The 13,692-nt window shown below is 40.2% G+C and overlaps 1 protein-coding gene across 1 annotated transcript; it reads left to right on the top strand.

Annotated features, from left to right (window-relative positions):
- Positions 1–1,115: 1,115 nt before the first annotated feature.
- Positions 1,116–2,920, top strand: LOC149187003 (UDP-glycosyltransferase 75C1-like). Its single transcript, XM_089412720.1, has 2 exons — positions 1,116–1,683; positions 1,780–2,920. The coding sequence occupies exons 1-2, from the start codon at positions 1,200–1,202 to the stop codon at positions 2,760–2,762; spliced, it is 1,467 nt and encodes a 488-aa protein (XP_089268846.1). The 5' UTR covers positions 1,116–1,199; the 3' UTR covers positions 2,763–2,920.
- The last annotated feature ends 10,772 nt before the right edge of the window (positions 2,921–13,692 follow it).

The following is a 13,692-nucleotide window of genomic DNA, read 5'->3' as shown; positions in this document are numbered from 1 at the left end:
TAAGTTAAACATATATACATTGTAAAAAAACATGTAGTAAAATTCTTAACCATATAAAAAAACATGTAACAAGATTATTAACCATGGAGATTCACCTTCACTTTATCATAGAGCTTCTTACAATACCATCAATCAATACCATTGCTTACCAATACCATATATCCAAAAAATCATAACTCATTTTATATCACACTTTTCATATGATTTTTTTTTAATTAATGAATTTAATGAATATTTTATTGAAGTTATATTTATACCATCCTATTAATAATTAATGATAATTAAATTAAAATTCTAAAAACCATATTCCATAATAAACATTCTTATTGAATAACTACATAATTAAATACTAATATTTATTTTAATTAAATAAAAATAAAAATATCACATTTGGAGAATTAAATCATCCCAAAAAGACATTTGTATCTGCCATATTTTGTCCACTAAACTGATCTAGGCTAGCTCACCTCATTAAATTTCATCCATATTCATAGATTAGAGATTTTTTATTAAAAATAAAAATTTAAATTAAAACTTTTCAATAAATAAATACAAAATCTATGGAAAATACAATTTAATAACATGGGAGACTGTTTTTGTAAATCTAATTTAAATCGCTTGGAAGAACCAGATTGATGTTAAGGTGTAATTTGTTTTAATTACATGTAATCCCGTTTTAATTCCCACTTTCCGAATCAACTTGTGAAATTGCGAGTTGATATATATATATAAATAAATAAATAAAGGGATAAGCCTTTTTTGTGGATTTTTTCATTGCTCGTTTTACAAAATTGTTTTGATTGAAGTGTTTTTTTTTTTTAAATCAGCATATTGACAGTTCACAAAGCCTGTTTTTCAAGGAAACCAAAATTGGGTATGTTTTGGTTTAAGTATTTTAAAAATCAACATATTTTATATTTACCTCCCTTTTACAAGGTGTGCTTTTAAATAAATCCTAATTGGTTACGACTTGACTTGGTCAGAGATGTCACTACGCAAGAGTGACGACTTCGCGAGACATCATCACCATGAGCTCACAGTTCCGAAGGCATTTACGTAATTGCATAAATCTCAACTTCCTACCGCTATTCTATAAATTTGTTGTGTTGCCTCGCTATGGTTGTGCCTGTGTTGTGTTACGAGAAGTTGTATACCGAATATACAGAAAGGAAATCAGTTGCAGCTCTTGCATTGCAGACATGGAATTGGAGAAGAGAAGTATTAAGGCGCACGTCATGGTATTGTCATACCCAGCAACGGGCCACACGAATCCAATGTTACAGTTCTCCAAGAACATCGCCTCCAGAGGACTGCTCGTCACATTCGTTACATTCAGCTACAATCATGACAAAGTGATACAAGCCAAGGACTCTCTGCGACGACTTAATCTCCCTATACAATTCGAATGCATTCCGGACGGCCTTCCTCAAGACCATACTCTCGATTCAAATATCAACAACGTCGTTTTCAATCATATGCGCAACAACATGGACGGCTCCACATTGGAGAGGCTCATCCACCGACTGAATACCAGAGGGAATGCTCCTCCCGTGTGCTGTATCGTTTATAACCCATTTCTTCCATGGGCTCGACAAGTCGCAAAGAAGATGAATATTCCTCATGCTTTGTTTTGGACACAGTCCACTGCACTTTTCTCCATCTATTATCACTTTAATTATTCAGGTCTCACTCGCTGCTCTCCTCTTACTCTTTAATGCAATAATTTGTATTTGCTGTTATATAATTCTCAAACTATTGTATGCATCTGATGTCACACAGGAGAAAAGTGGGATTCAAGACAAATGGCAGAGAGCGTGAGCGTTGCCATTCCGAGCCTTCCAGAACTGAAATTGGGAGATTTACCTTCGGCATTCACAGAGACAGAGGAAAGACTGCAGATTTATCTCCACCAATTAGACGGTCTCAGCGATGTGTCGTGGGTTCTCGCGAATACCTTTTATGAACTGGAAGCCGAGACGATCGACCTAATGAGATCAAGATTTGGAGTGCCATTTAGCAGCATAGGCCCTTGCATACCCTCCGCTTTTGTCGACGGTCGTAATCCCCACGACGCGCGAGTCGGCGCAGATCCGTGGAAGGCGACGGACAAGGTGCAGGAGTGGCTGGACCAAAAGCCCCCCTCCTCCGTCGTATACATTTCCTTCGGTAGCATCACAGTCATAAACCCGCAGCAAATCCATGAGTTGGCCTTGGGAATTGAAAGCAGCCAACAAAATTTCTTGTGGGTCATCCGGCCTCCTCCCGGGCACGACGACATTACGGGAATTTTTCCTGCAGGCTTCGCGGAGAAAACCCAAAGCCGTGGGCTCGTGGTGAGCTGGTGTGTTCAGCTGGACGTGTTGTCTCATCCGTCTGTGGCTGCTTTTATGAGCCATTGTGGCTGGAACTCCACCCTGGAGGCCTTGAGTTTGGGAGTTCCAGTGCTGACCTTGGGTGTCTGGACCGATCAGACCACCAATTCGAAATTCCTTGCAGATGTGTGGAAGGCGGGAGTGAGAATGAGAAAGGGGGAGGATGGGACTGTGGGAAGGGATGAGATCGAGAGATGTATGAGAATGGCCGTTGACAAGAGGAGTAAAGCGGGAGAAGAACTCCAGAAGAACGCTGTGAAATGGAAACAATTGGCGAAAAGTGCCATGAATGAAGGCGGTTCTTCTGATACAAATTTGAACGAATTTGTTGAAGACGTCGTTTCCAAAGCTACACGATCCTTCCCTCCCCCGTCCGTCCTAGAGAGTTAAATTTCATAGCTCGATTTCCACTTAGATAGATAGTTTAATGTCATACACTCTATGGAGGATTGTAGGCTGTTTGGACCATTTGGTGTATACTTTGATTCACAATTTTTTTTAATAAAAAGACGTTGGTTTTGTTAAATGTCAAACCCAATGAAGACTTCGCATAAAAAAAAGTGTTGGTTGTTGTTAAATGACTTCGCATAAAAAAAAAGTGTTGGTTTTTGTTAAACGACTTCGCATAAAAAAAGTGTTGGTTTTTGTTAAACGACTTCGCATTAGACTTCGGCACACCATCCGGCGCTGACTCTCCAAACACTCCACGTGCGCCAACTTACTACATCACTCCGCATAAAAAAAGTGTTGGTTTTTGTAAATGACTTCGCATTAGACTTCGGCACAACATCCGGCGCTGACTCTCCAACACTCCACGGCCGCCAACTTACTACATCACTCTACCGTCGCCAACTTACTGCACCGTTTATTGACTTCACTTTACAAAAGGGAACAACATGATCAATTAAAAGTAAATAACACACCCCAACGTGATCAATTAAAAGTAAATAACACACCCATGATTAAAGGCAGCGCCATTATTAGTCCCCGCCGTAGGCGCGGTTGCGACTATTCTAATCCATACGGCTGATGTTAGTATCAGTTGAGCTGTTCGGTTGATTAGGGATAATCAAAGTTTTTAGGCGCATATTAATTTAATATTTTATTTGGTCTTTTTCAAAGTGGGGTGGCAAAACTATAGATTATTATTGATTTGTTTCATATTTTCAAATTGCTCGTAAACATTACTTAAATTAATGCTGGTATTAGTTCAAGACATTAAATGGTAACTGAGGAACATATTTGTATATAACATATCTCTCATAATCAACACACCACAGCACATGTCTCTTTCTCTGATAACCAGCACGCCACAACACATGTTTCTCTCTCTGATAACCAACTTGCCACAGCGCATGTCTCTCTCTTTGATAACTAGCGCGCTACAACACATGTCTCCATGGTAACACATGTCGCTGGCTAGACCTAGACCACATGGGGGTTGCACAGCACATGTTGTTAGACCACATGGCGGTTGCATGTACTAGCCATGTTGTAGGCAGGGAAGCAAAATCCAGCATATCCATATCCATAGCATGTAGAGAGGTTGAATAAATTGCACATGTCCTCAACGTTATCTTATCTCGGCCTCGATAACTAATCCACCTACCAAGCCTGGATAACTAATCCACCTGCCATCTAGGTCGGTCAAGGGTGGAAGGAAATAGAGTTCAACTATCTGACCCGCTACACCCCCGATGTACTTTATTTGATTCCCTCCCAACCACGTAGTCTCTGGTTTTTATTGATGGCCGATGGAGCATCCTTCCCTCAGTAGATTGAACTATAGCAGATATATCTAGTCGATGGTAACAATGGAAAACAAAGGAGTTCAACCGGTGGCGATTTGTTCAAGGGTAGCGACGATCCGTTCAGTGGCTCGTTCAGGCTCCATAACCCTTGCTTCTCCTGCTATTTTACCTAGAGTAGCTCGTGCATCTAAAACCATGGTTATACATACCATTCATACAATGCACAGTTTATGTGTTTGAAAATGAATGCACAGTTTATGTATTTGAAAAGGAAAACGAGCACGTGATTCCAATAAACATCCATCAAATGAAACTCAATTACAAAAGTATGATGGGGTGGATGAAACAACAGTGTACTCACTTGATTGTGAATGAAGTTACATAAACAGTGTAGAATGGTTGAACCATCTGTTAATTAGACCTGATTTATGTATCCCTTACGCATAAAAATAATGTTGCCCTGCTGAAAAGAAATGTGGCCTTTGTCTCCCCTGACATCAGTTTACTAGTATCTAGGAACAAAAAAAGAGAACATGCATGTATCTAGGAACATATAGGTATCTGGTCACATTGAAGCACACTCACTCTATGCTAATGCTCAAGCATGGGATAGAATCCATATTCCGCTTGCAATGATGCCAAGCCCTATTGAAGAGGACACTCTATTGCTTTCAATGCCTAAATAATTTATGTTCTCACCACTTTACCCCAATCAAGTTTTATCCATCATTGTTAATCGAGTGAAGCATTGTTGTTAATCGAGTGAAGCCGTTTTATCCATTGCTGCTGACCGAGCAAAGTCTAGACGAGGATTTTTGTTGGCATCGATCAAAGTCTGGTTTATTATTGCGATTGTAAGTCGAAGCAACGACCAAAGTCTGGTTTTATTATTACTACTGGAAGTCGAAGTAGAATACTGCATACATATCAAAAGGTTTTTTGAATGGTGGAAGGCAAAAGTTACATGATATCTCCATATCCCTGTTTTATATTATGTTATTAATTATTGGAATAAGGAATTTTAACAAGTGGGCAATGCAAGTAAGAATAAAGTTAATAGGTGTTCAATGCAAAAGTCCACATGTTAAATTGCCTTGAACTTCGAATAAGATTTAATGTTTTAATCTATTAAGTTTTGATAAACTGTAACATTTGCCTTGAACTTCGAATATGATTTTATGTTTTAATTTATTAATTTTTCATAAGCCGTAACATAGGTCTATTGTTCAGAGCAATTGAAGATGCTAGATTGGGATTAACACTTGGGTATAGCCCTTGGAACTGCAAGGGAAATCACCTACTTGCGCGAACATCCTCCTAGATGATAATTTAAGGGCAAAGGTTTCTAACTTTGGACTCTCCAAGCTCATCGATCACAAAGGTCATCATAAGCATTCATTGACTAGTGTTTGGGGGAACAAGAGGATACTTGGCTCCAGAATGGCTTGCCAATTTACCCATCACTACTTATGAAATAGTTTTGCTGGAGATCATAAGCGGTAAAAGGAATTTTGATACCTCGACGTCGAGGAAGAAATTCTCAGTGTGGGCGTTTGAGGAATTTGAAAGAGGAAACATTCTAAACATTACAGACGAGAAGCTTGGTAGACATATTAATATTGATAAGGTAATGAGGGCACTTCAATTTAGCTTTTGGTGTATTGAGGAGCAATCCTCACAACGACCGACTATGGGAAAGTTGTCCAGATGCTGGAGGGGATTTTGCTTATTAACAAATGACCTACTCCTAAATCTTTGGAAACATTTCAAAGCAGTAACATCGGCAATGCTAGTAAACTGCGAATCTCAGCACTTGCAACACCCAATCCAGTTTTGCCTATCTTGTCTATGAATGACACTTGGTCTTCAAATCTCTCAAAAATACAAAAGACCGACTCTCAAGTAGCACACAACTCTTTCGTCATGGCCACTTAAGTTCTGAAACTTGTGACAAGACAAGTTTTCTTATCATTTCTGTTCAGCCTGCTCGATGGAAGTATCGCTATAACTTAGCTTCTAGACTAATATTCAGCCAGAAATTGTCATGGCCACTTAAGTTATGAAACTTGTGACAAGACAAGTTTTCTTATCATTCTTTTTCAACCTGCTCAATGGAAGTATCGCTATAACTTAGCTTCTAGACTAATATTCAACGAAAAAAAAAGGTATTGATTTGTTAATTTCATTGCGCCATTGTAGATTTCAAAGGCAGCAACGTCATTGACCCTTGTATTAAGTCAGTACTTTTGTAGCATCTTAGATGGATTATGTATACAGAAAGGAAAACCCTATACATCGCAATGCCACAGGCAACTTTTATCTTTCCACTACATTTCCTTTTGGAATAGACCATTCTATGTTTGAACATGTACCTATGCGAGTCCAAGTGGAAACACTGAGAAGAGCCTAGCAACGTAAGGTAAGTGTCTTAGTACTTAACCCAGTCTCTTAGCGTAACCCATTGGAATGAAGACTAACATTGAATTAGTCTTTGTTGTTCATGGCCACTTAAGTTCTGAAACTTGTGACAAGACAAGTTTTCTTCTCATTCTTGTTCAGCCTGCTTAATGGAAGTATCGCCATAACTTAGCTTCGAGACTAATATTCATCTGTTACACAAAAATATCGTCACCATGATTATTTGCAGTCAGTATGGGTTTATCATCACTTGTACTGTCCTCCTAAGCAAGTCTCAGACCTCAGCGCTTCAAGTCAAGCTTCGGAAATGAGAGAAAGACATTAAAAATCAATGTAACTCTGGTTCCGCACTTTCTCTCACTGTCACCTGCGGTCCCGCACCTTCTGTGTACAAAAACTGCGGACCTGCCCGCTCTGTCCCTAACAGTGTAGGTGCGGACCCCTATGAAAGTCAAAAGGCGCAAGTTTTATCTTAAAAACTCACTTTGGGTTAATTCTAGAGGTTTCTAGAAGGAATTTTGACGTGGATTGTTCGCTCTGAGGTGGTTCATGCATCCTAAAAGAGAAGGAGCTAATCCTTTGATGAGAGGAGCTATCCCTTTCAAGGAGGGCTTTATCCTTTGAAGGAGGACCTAGTAACCTCCCTCCATTGCACTATAAATACAGACATTGGGCTAGTTGCTAGGGAGGTTAGAAGCTGAACATTTTTGAGGGTAAATGCTGGTGAAATCAAGACTTCCTAGTTGAGCTTAAGAGGAGAGATCACATACCTTTTTGGCTTCATTGGGGAGTGAGTGAAACTTTTCAAAGTAGAGGAGACTTCTTGCTGGACCCTAGGAGGAGCTTGTATAGCGTCAAGGCAAAGGTTGTAAAGTTCTTCTTCTTTTGAATTAATACAATCAAACTCATTTTTCTCAACAAGTATCTCATGTTATTTGTTTCATGGACTCCTTGACTTTCATGTTAAATATGTTTTATGATTTTGGCTTTTCAGGTGCTATTTAATTTGTTTGCCTTGTTTGTGTTTGCAGATTCGCGACAAAGGAGCTCATTTGGATCGAAGGAGTGAGGGCATCCACAAACTTGCATTGGATCTAAGGTAGGCCCTAAAAACACTTGTTTTCCATTGTTTATAAAAGCATATTTAGAGAAAGATAGTTTCTGGTTGGTTTGCTTGTCATTAGGTCTTCTTTAGATTCTAGGAAGGTCTATCTTGTCCGCAAGATCGACTTATTCCGTGTGACAAAATGGCGACTCCACTGGGGAATTGATTGTTTTCCTTGTTTTTACTTTGACCTGAGAAACTGTGTTTTTGTTTCTGTTTTTGGCTTGTTGTGTGTAAAATTGGGTAGAGTTTGTAGATCCAGGGTTATTTTTTGTTTTTCATAGCTTTGGGAGAGGACCGCACCCTAGCCGTTTGACACAATGCGTACCTACCTGCAGCTTGGCTTTTAGCACAGAGCGGGACCGCACCTGTGTCAACTGTGGGCCTGTGGACCCTGTCAAAATTTTGAAAAACCTAAGATCTCCTCTGTTAGTCAGCGTAGTTTTTGTTTAGAAATTGTTATCCACTACCCAGACCTGCATATAACTTGTCAGAAGCTTTCCTTAGGTTGATTTCGTTAGTGTTAGGGTTTTAGGTGAAATTCCTAGGATTTTGCTTGTTGGGCTTGTTTTTCATTTTGGTTGTGTAGTGGCTCTGAGCTTAGAAGCTGTAGGGACTTCAGATCACCTTAGTGTCTACCAGCCTTCTTATGAGTCTGACCATTTATGAAATCTCCCCTTGTTGAGGAATCCGCTTTGAGTTTTCTCTTTACAAAACTTCGAAAAGCTTGTGTTTGAAAGTTTGGATTTTCATTCAAAAAGAAAACAAAATTGGTTGTTCTTGACTTATTTGTGATTCTGCATAAATTGGTCCTCAGCTTACATCTAGCAAAGTAAAACATCCTTAAAAAAGACTTTTAGTAGGCTTTGACTGCAAATAGGTTTTTATAATTTATAGATCTCAAAGTTAGTCATTTTCATAGTTTTGGGTGTTTTATAATAAATATAAAAATCTCCTTTGGAAAAAGTTTGTTTTGTAGTGATTGAGTGCTTTGAAACGAAAAAGGGAAATTTTTGTGAAATAACTAGTTGTCTCGTTTTGAGTGCATTGGAAAAGGACCAAAAAAACTCTTCTTTTAATTTGTTTGATTGAGAAAGATTTGTGTTTACAAAGTATTTGCATTCTCAAACTCTTTCTTAGTTTAGAAGTTCATCGAAGAGAAAAAGATTGTTTAAATCATCTTAGGTGCATTTTTAGTGATTTTGAGTCGAGTCTTCATACCACGAGTTTCATCTCCGCACCTTTGGACTTAAACAAAAACCAATAAAAATAACGCTTAAAGTAAAATTCATCTAGTAACATTTTTATTTCTAGGGATCTGATACACCAACTTAGCTTAGGCTAGTGTCTTGGAGTAGGAGAGTAATTAACTTCTCAAGACAGTAAAAACAAACAAGTAGTTGTATCTTGTGGTAGGGAAGAAATCCAATTGTTGCATTTATGCTCTGGGAAAGCTCCTCTTGAAGGAGAAGCACGAGATCGTGTCCAAACCAGTGTGGGACAATCCTTCCTCATTGGGAACGACGCCAGATATTCACGTATTAAAAACGGTAAACCTCAGATTAACCATTGTCGAGGAGCCTGGGGTCACTTGTTGGTAAACCTTGGATTATGTCAAGGAGCCTTCAAGGGGATTGAGCTTGCTACTCTGCCCTTGCGTGCGTATCAGATCGTAGACTGTTCCCCTAGGTATATTTGTTTCAGTTGGTAACCTTAGTGGCCATATTCTTTAGGACTCTTCCTGAGGTGATAGTGGTGGGAAGATCCCACTGTACCTGGAGCAGACGTCGGCTAGACTCACTTGGATTTTCTGGGGGTTCTCTTCACTCGAGACGGTTAAGTGGAGGAACTTGTGCCAGTCTATTCATTAAGCAGGTTGCCGGGGTAACTGTTCCAACCGCCATTTCTGTATTGAACTCTGCGACGTTGGATTTCATCACCAACTAGTGTTTTTAGTACGGAAAGTTACTGTTTGTGTGTGTTTGATCTCCTATATATTTAGCCGTGTGATTCAAATTTGTTTGGTTCTTTAGAGACTTTAGGTGCTTTTCATTGAGATTTTACTTTGTTTGCGTGTGAAGTAGTTAAAAGTTTTTAACTGTGGCTGAATTACCAGGGCAGTCCCATAGACTTCGGGGCCAATCTCCTAAGTTTGTAAACATGGCTGAGTTACTGAGGAAGTCCCGTAGACTTCGGGGCCAACCTCCTGAGGAAGTACCGAGCCAGCTTGAAGGCTTGAAAGTCCTCGTAACTCCTAGAGACAGTAGAGTTGGGTCACCTGAAGAAGGAGAATCTTCTTTGATAGTACATCCTGATTTTCAACCGTTAGTGGCAGATTATAATCCACAGTCAGTGTCTGTTTCCGAATATACTGGTACTTTTCATCTACTAGTGATATAGGTTAGGAACCTGAAATATCAGAGCCTGAAAGTGAATTTCCTGCTACTCCGACATCGGGTTTGTTTCTCCAGCTTCTAGTGGTCCTGGTTCACCTAGGGTAGAAAGAGTAATCACCCAAGATCTTCCTTCTGGACTTATTACTATTGAAGAACTTGCTCCGGAAGAAGAAGTAGGCATCCATATCCCTGAAAATCAACCTGTTATTAAGCTAAGGGAGCGTGAATCAATTTTTACAGTCCACCTAGGAGCAGTTCTTGGTATCTTTCTTTGACTAGTTTCTTAGAAAACTCAGGGTTAATTTTTCACTAAGTCAATTCGTTTCTGTCGGTAAGCTCTGAGCACATCATCATAACTATAAAAGAAGGTTTCTTACAAGAAAAGATTTTATTTTCCGAGTGATACGGATGGTACCTATTCCCATAAATACCTTGACTATTTTGGACCGTTGATATATAAAGTCCAAGAAGCATATCCTGAGTCGGTATAGAAATAGGATCCCCGATAGCTGGAGACAAAAGATTTGTCTCACCATTCAAATATTAGGTATTACTTAAAAAAAGAATAATTCGATTATATAGAACCTTGAAATAAAGATATAACTTTTAGATTTAGATAAAGGAGGATTGGCGGTGAAAATAGCAGTTTACGGGAAAGGCAGAATCGGTAAATCAACAACTAGTTGTAATATCTCAGTCGCTCTAGCGAGACGTGGTCAAAAAGTGTTACAGATTGGGTGTGATCCCCACCTCGCGCTCCTTATTACCAAACACCTAGAGGTTTTTATACTCTCGTAAATATGTCAGGACAATCATCCATGTTTACTCAATCGCCCGAATCCTTTTGTACGACGGTCCTTCTGTTCCCTCCTGGTATCAGTCCCTTTCCTGTACTTTTTTCGTAGCATCTCCTCAACCCATTGAGCAAGGGTTATTAACTGGAAGCAATGGTACTAAGCCGTTGAGCGTAGAAGACATTCTCATGATGTCAGGTTCTATTCCCAATCCTTAACCTCAAGGTGGCTAGTTACCGCTTGGGGGGCAGCGTCAAGGTACACAATTTGCATCTGGGGACAGTATGTTCCTCAAGGTCAACCCCAGACTCAATATGTACCCCAAGGTCAACCCCAGTATCAATTTATACCTCAAGGTCAACCCCAATATCAGTACGTGCCTCAAGGGTATCAACCCCAAGGTCAGTACTCGAACCAAGGTTTCCAACCACCCTCCGGTCAAACGTATGTTCAAGGAACAGGAAATGTACCTTTCAATTATCAATCCTACCCTCAACCTGGTTATGGTCCTCAGTATTCTCAACCTGTTATGGGTCAGTACCCCGGAATGAATATAGTGTGGGATCCATTGCAAACCCAACAGGTGTTGCAGCCAAATGTACAACTGTCATCTCAAACTGGACAACCCTTAGTTTCTGGTTCATCCCAGCAACCAGTCCAGTCTAACATTCAAACTTCTGTACATTCGATAGTTTCTCAGCCTGGGCCTAGTACAACCTCGTACTCCACCTCAAACGACTGCTACAACTGCCACAACATCTGTTCAATCTACCCCACCTACTTCTGGAGTATCGACAGCTCCGGTCTCTACTGTTCCTGTATCTACTCCTCAGACATCTTTACCACCGTCTGGATCTACGATTCAAACTTAGGTTCAGATGCCTGTAGGACAACCTGGTTCAAGTACGGTTTCACAAGTCAACACAATTTACTTATCAACCGTATCAGGGACAGTACCAATTCGGTCCTGCTGTGCAGCAGCTAGTCTATCAGTATCAACCGTATCCTGGGTACACTTATCAAAAACCTCAACAACCCCAGTACGGTCCGGTTAATCCTGGTTTTCCGGGAGGATACAATATCCCAAACGCAATTCCTATTCCTAGTTATCCTGGATATCCTCCCTCCTGGGGCTGGTCTCATGACCCAGAGTTTTAGGGATCCTAATCGGAAGTTATCGTTATCGCAACTTTGGACTTACCTGACTTGTCGCGCCTAACAAACGATCCCATTATTTATCTTCCGTTTTGGCCGCCAATGCCGAATAATTTGCCCAGTGACATTCCCAAGTTCGAAGGTAAATCAGGAGAGGACCCGTCGAACCATGTGATGACTTACCACCTCTAGTCTACGTCTAACTCCATTTCAGATGATTCAATCCGTCTTAGACTTTTCCAGCGCACTCTAATTGGTCTCGCGGCCAAGTGGTACATTGAGTTACCGCGAGGCACTTTTTATAATCTTAGTCAGTTAGCTACCTCGTTTTTAACTCATTTTCAGTTGCCAGTCTGATACGAAAATGGCACGGAATTGCTAACTTCGCTAAAACAATCGGCATCCACTTACATTTCAGATCATGTTCATGAGTGGAGATGTCGACGGCGTTTAGTGAAGGTATTTATTCCGGATCAGATCTTGGCCGAGTGGTTTGTAAAATCTTTGTTGCCTAAGATCACTAAAGATGTTGCTAAAGCCGAGTTGTTACTGAGGAGCAAGTAATTGCTCAAGAACAATACCTTGACTTGGTCTATACTCAGTCAGGTACGTTACACGAGAAAATCCCCGATCTTCCCAAGCAAAATCAAATCGTTGCAGCTCCTTCATGATCTCATGCCATCGATGGTATGATTGGTATGGTTAACACTAAAAGTAAGAAGAAATCTTCCAAGAATTCTTCTCCTATCATAACTTTGCCTAATTCCCCAACAGGAGGTTCTTCTGTAGAGATTTCCACCGATATTCACGTTGTAGAGTCATCTACAGCCAAATCAAAATCCGGTGGGAAGAAGAAAGGAAAGAAGAAGAATAAAACGGACAAAAATTCAAAGGAGAAACATGAAAAGGCGGAATCAAATGATGAAAAGCGCAAAACCTCGTTATCCTTGTCTCATTTGTGACGATGAACATTTTACAAGAGACTGCCCTCATCGTGCAGAGGTTGCGAAGATTGTCAAAGGTTCCCAAACTCCTGCTATTTTGAAGGATCCTTTTCTGGCTCAAGACAGTAAGATGATAGGTTTCGTCCTCGAGTGCCAATGAAGAACCCATACTGATTATGTCCCATGTTAGGATTGCGGCTCGATTGCGAGATTATGGTAGTAAAAGTCCTGTTGATGGTAAAGAAGCAGAATCTTCTCATTCTAATCCATCAACCTCAGCTCCCGGTTCTGATCCACTACGATCGAGAAACCTAATCCAGACTTGGTAATCAAACCGCCCGCCAAGGGTATACTTTGAAAGTCGCTTTCAATCCACATGCGAGAGCGGCTCAGAATTATAACATATTTTGAGGATTTAGCTGTTTCACCCTTAGCAATGTCGGCTTGGGAAGTGCTGCAATCATGTCCAGCACAACGTAAATTACTTTTGTCGGCTATAGGACCTGTTGATGTTTAGGACTCGAATCTAATAATTTTCGATCTAGAAAATAGTACACCACGTTTGCCTCATCAAATGGCTTTCCAGATTCCCGTGATAGTCAAAAAAAGGCCTATTCATCGACTGTAATTGATGAGGGAGCCTCAACGTGTATTATGTCGAACAATGTTGGAGATCGCTTGGTTCTCCTTCACTAAATCAATCCTCGACGATTCTAAAGGCCTTTGACGGTCGTGGGTTCATCCTTTTGGCATTCTA

This window comes from Pinus tabuliformis, chromosome 3_1 (genome assembly GCF_031772625.1).
Source record: "Pinus tabuliformis cultivar Carrire ecotype Pingquan chromosome 3_1, CPIR1, whole genome shotgun sequence".
In the NCBI taxonomy this organism is placed as follows: Eukaryota; Viridiplantae; Streptophyta; class Pinopsida; order Pinales; family Pinaceae; genus Pinus; species Pinus tabuliformis.
The sequence above is the reverse complement of the archived record's forward strand: the minus strand, read 5'-3'. Positions and strand labels throughout refer to the sequence as shown.